We start from the raw sequence: 3,413 nt of genomic DNA on the forward strand, positions 1-3,413 counted from the left end.
TCGGTGGAGAGGGTGGCGAGCAGGTCGGGGAGGCCCGGGCTGAAGGCAATGGCCGAGACGGACTTGTCGTGGGCCTGGAAGGTCCAGAGGGGCTTGGCGCCGGCCTCGACCGAGTAGCAGGAGACGAGGCCGTCCTCGGTGGAGACCAGGAGCTGGCTGGGGGAGTGCGGGTTCCACTCGAGGGCCTCGACGTCGGCCGGCAGGGTCCACGAGGTGGCCGGGGACTGGTGGCGCACGTCGAGGATGCACAGCTGCCGGTCGAAGGCGCCCGAGGCCAGCACCGACGACTCCTCGCAGTGCCAGCGCACGGCCTGCACTTTGTCCTTGTGGTACCCGTACGTCTGCAGGCACTCCGCTCGCCCCACGTCCCACAGCTTGACCGTCGCATCCTCGCTGCACGACGCCAGCACGTGCCTCTGGTGCCGGTTGAACGCCAGCCCCAGCACCGCCCCCGTGTGCGAACCCGCCCGCAGCTGCGGCCTCTGCTTCTTCTTCTTGCCCTGCCTGCGCGCCTTGCTCGGGTGCTGCGGCGCCTCCTCCTGCTCCAGCATCCCCCCGTCGTGTGTGTGTCGTGTGTGTGTAACGTACATGACACTCCGATCAGCCGTGCGACCCGCGGGTGGCAAAAGAAAAGGCGTGGGTGGGTGGACACGCACGTGGATCAGGCCACCCAGCACCGCCGTGGGCTGCAGGGCGTCGACGACGTCGAGGTCCCAGATCTCGATCGCCGGATCAAAGGTGCCGATGGCCACGAAGCTGCCCTTGCCCCCACCTACATCGACACGACACACACACGACACACGACACGACGACACACACACCAATCCCCCCGCACGCACGTCAGCACCGCCGCACAGCGCTCCGCCGGGAGGAGGAGGAGGACAGGAGGACAGAACGACGCACACGGCACCACCGGCACCACCAGCACCACCACCACCACCAGCAGGGCATCACGCCAGGACCACGCCCTTGGCGGCTGTGGTGGGAGAGAGGGAGGGGAGGGGAGCTACCTTGGGTGCGTCCGGGGAGAGAGTCGGTCCAGGCGAGGGAGAGCGGGTAGGTGGGGAGCATGATGTCGTGGTGGACGTAGAGGTTGTCGTCGGGCTCCTCGTAGATGTGCACGTCCAGGTGGCTGTAGTCGTCCTCGGCCGTCCCCGTCACCAGCAGCGCATCGGTGGTGCGGATGGTGAAGTCGTCCAGGTCGTCCGTGTCGTCCTCCTGCCACACACGCGTGAGCCCTCCTCATTATCACCATCATCACCATCACCATCATCACCGCAGCAGCGGCATCGCAACCGCGGTTCCATCACGTGGCGCTGGCTGGTGGCTGGCTGGTGGTGGATGCACACAAGCACCACGTGGAGGGGGGGAGCGCGTACATCGCGCACGGTGATGTAGGGGTCGTCCTCGTTCTTCTGGAACACCACGTCCTCCGCCACACCCAACACGCCTGGCCCGACACCCCGCCGCCCACGCCCACGCCGCACGTGGTGGTGGTTAGCGACAGCCGCGCGGGCCACGAGGTGCATTGGCAGCCTTTGCACCCAAAGTACTATTATTATTATTTTCGTATTCTTATTCTTATTATGAATAAAAAGTAAACTCTTAAAAATAAATAAATAAACAGAGGTCAAAGGTACCGCCGCCCTCGTCGTCGTAGTCATCCAGGTTGTACTTTTTAGAGATCTCGTCCTCTCCTTCAGCCTCCGCCTCCACTTCAGGCTCGCTTCCCTTCCCATTCAACGACATGCTATTTTGGATGAAGCAGCGAGGTGAGAATGAGTGAAGAAGACCCACATATATACAAATCTTATCTCAGGTCCGGAAATGCGTTGAAAAATTGGTACCTGCCCAGAAGGCCCCGCATTTCTTCTTCGGAGGCCTTGTATACCGTGGGGAGGGTCTTGGCCGCCCCCCGAGGAACCCAACACATGGCCAGAATCATCCTTCTCGTGCTCGTGTGGTGCGCGGAGGGTAGATATAACAGGTGTGCACGCCTTTTTTCCGTTCTCCGCCATTTCTTTCTTTCTTCCGTGCGTGCCCCATCGTTAAGGAGGCGCGCCACGTCCAATAATTTGTGGTAGTCCAAGAACAAGAAAGACCAACCCACACTACCAAGCAGCAGCCAGCCACCAGCCAGCCACAATAAAAATAATAATAATAGAATAGAATACACAATGCAGTCGCAACCAGCCAGTGGGGAAGCCGCCGTGCGCCTCGACGAAGCCCTGTTCCTTGCCGCCAAAGGTAGTTTTTCTTTTAATTGCAAATATCAATGATTATTATTTTAGTAATTATCAACAATTATGTACGTTCTTCCCCAGTCCCCTACGGCAACAACAATTTGGGGGCGGTTGGTAGGGCTGGGCTGGGGGGGGGGTGTGGAGCGCCTGCGCGTTCTTTCTACCTGTGCGTGCGTGCGTGCGTGCGTGCGTGCGTGGTTGGAGGACACCAACTGACACCTGGTGGCTGGGTGGGTGGCGCGGCGACGACGGCAGCCGGGAGTGCCGACGACGTGGAGGAGCTGTTGGTGCGGCACGGCGTGGAGGTCAACGCGACCGACCACTTGGGCAACACGGCCCTCCACTACGCGGCGGGGGCCGGCCACCTGGCCGCCGTCCTCGCCCTCCTCGCCCGGCCCTCGTTGCGCCTCAACGCCACCAACAACGTCGGCGACACGCCCCTCCACAAGGCATCCTCCCTCCCTCCCTCTCCATTCTCTCCATTTGTTGGCTGGCTGGCTGGGCTGGCTGGCTTGTTGCCCCATCACCCGAGGATGTGAGCCGACATATCGAGACCTCTTTCTATTTACATACAGGTACGTACGTCGTGTATCGTACTAACTAACTCGCGGTGCTGGTGGCTGGTGGTCGGTTGGGGCCGTGCGGGCTTGCAGGCGGCGTGGCGCGGCAACCGGGAGGTGGTGGAGGCCCTTGTCAAGGCCGGAGCCGACACGACGGTGAGCAACGGGGCCGGCCAGCAGCCCTTCGCCCTCGCCAAGGACTCTGCCGTGGCCGCCCTCCTCGAACCCTCCTCCGCTTCGGGTACGCCAAACTCCGCCGCCGCCGGTGGTGGGTAGCAGCAGTGGTGGTGGCGGTGGTGGTGGTGGTGTGGCGGTGGTCATTAACACCACGTGGTGTGTCTGTGCTCTGCGGAGCAGTGGAGTATCCCGACGACAGCGACGAGGAAGAAGGCGGCGGTTCTGACTCAGACTAGAAGCCACGTCGTACGACGTCGCCGTACCCAGCCCCCTCCTTTTGTCAAAAAACCCAAAAAGGAGAGGGAGGGAGCCTTGCCCGCGCCTCCGGATCGAATAAGACCGCCCCTGGTTTTCATTGTACCCTCCAGAGGGTATGGGAGGGAGGGAGGGAGGAGGGAAGGGAAGGGCAGCTTGGGAAGGGGAGCTTAGGAAG

The 3,413-nt window shown here is 61.9% G+C and overlaps 2 protein-coding genes across 2 annotated transcripts in view; one reads left to right on the forward strand and one right to left on the reverse strand.

Annotated features, from left to right (window-relative positions):
• The window catches only part of ACA1_109800 (WD domain, Gbeta repeat containing protein), a gene marked incomplete at both ends in the record, with an annotated part of 2,229 nt that extends 284 nt beyond the window's left edge, over positions 1-1,945 (reverse strand). The window contains 6 exons of the mRNA XM_004357098.1: positions 60-539; positions 657-772; positions 1,011-1,218; positions 1,380-1,450; positions 1,641-1,750; positions 1,848-1,945. Of these exons, the coding sequence (XP_004357154.1) occupies positions 60-539; positions 657-772; positions 1,011-1,218; positions 1,380-1,450; positions 1,641-1,750; positions 1,848-1,945 (1,083 nt within the window). The remainder of the gene's footprint in view (positions 1-59; positions 540-656; positions 773-1,010; positions 1,219-1,379; positions 1,451-1,640; positions 1,751-1,847) is intronic.
• A 232-nt stretch (positions 1,946-2,177) lies between these two features.
• Positions 2,178-3,216, forward strand: ACA1_109810 (ankyrin repeat-containing protein; the record flags this gene model as incomplete). The annotated part of the gene is made up of 4 exons (XM_004357099.1): positions 2,178-2,247; positions 2,499-2,668; positions 2,897-3,044; positions 3,161-3,216. The coding sequence occupies 4 exons, from the start codon at positions 2,178-2,180 to the stop codon at positions 3,214-3,216; spliced, it is 444 nt and encodes a 147-aa protein (XP_004357155.1).
• Between the last annotated feature and the right edge of the window lie 197 nt (positions 3,217-3,413).

Source organism: Acanthamoeba castellanii (genome assembly GCF_000313135.1).
Source record: "Acanthamoeba castellanii str. Neff unplaced genomic scaffold scf7180000084663, whole genome shotgun sequence".
Classification (NCBI taxonomy): domain Eukaryota; phylum Discosea; order Longamoebia; family Acanthamoebidae; genus Acanthamoeba; species Acanthamoeba castellanii.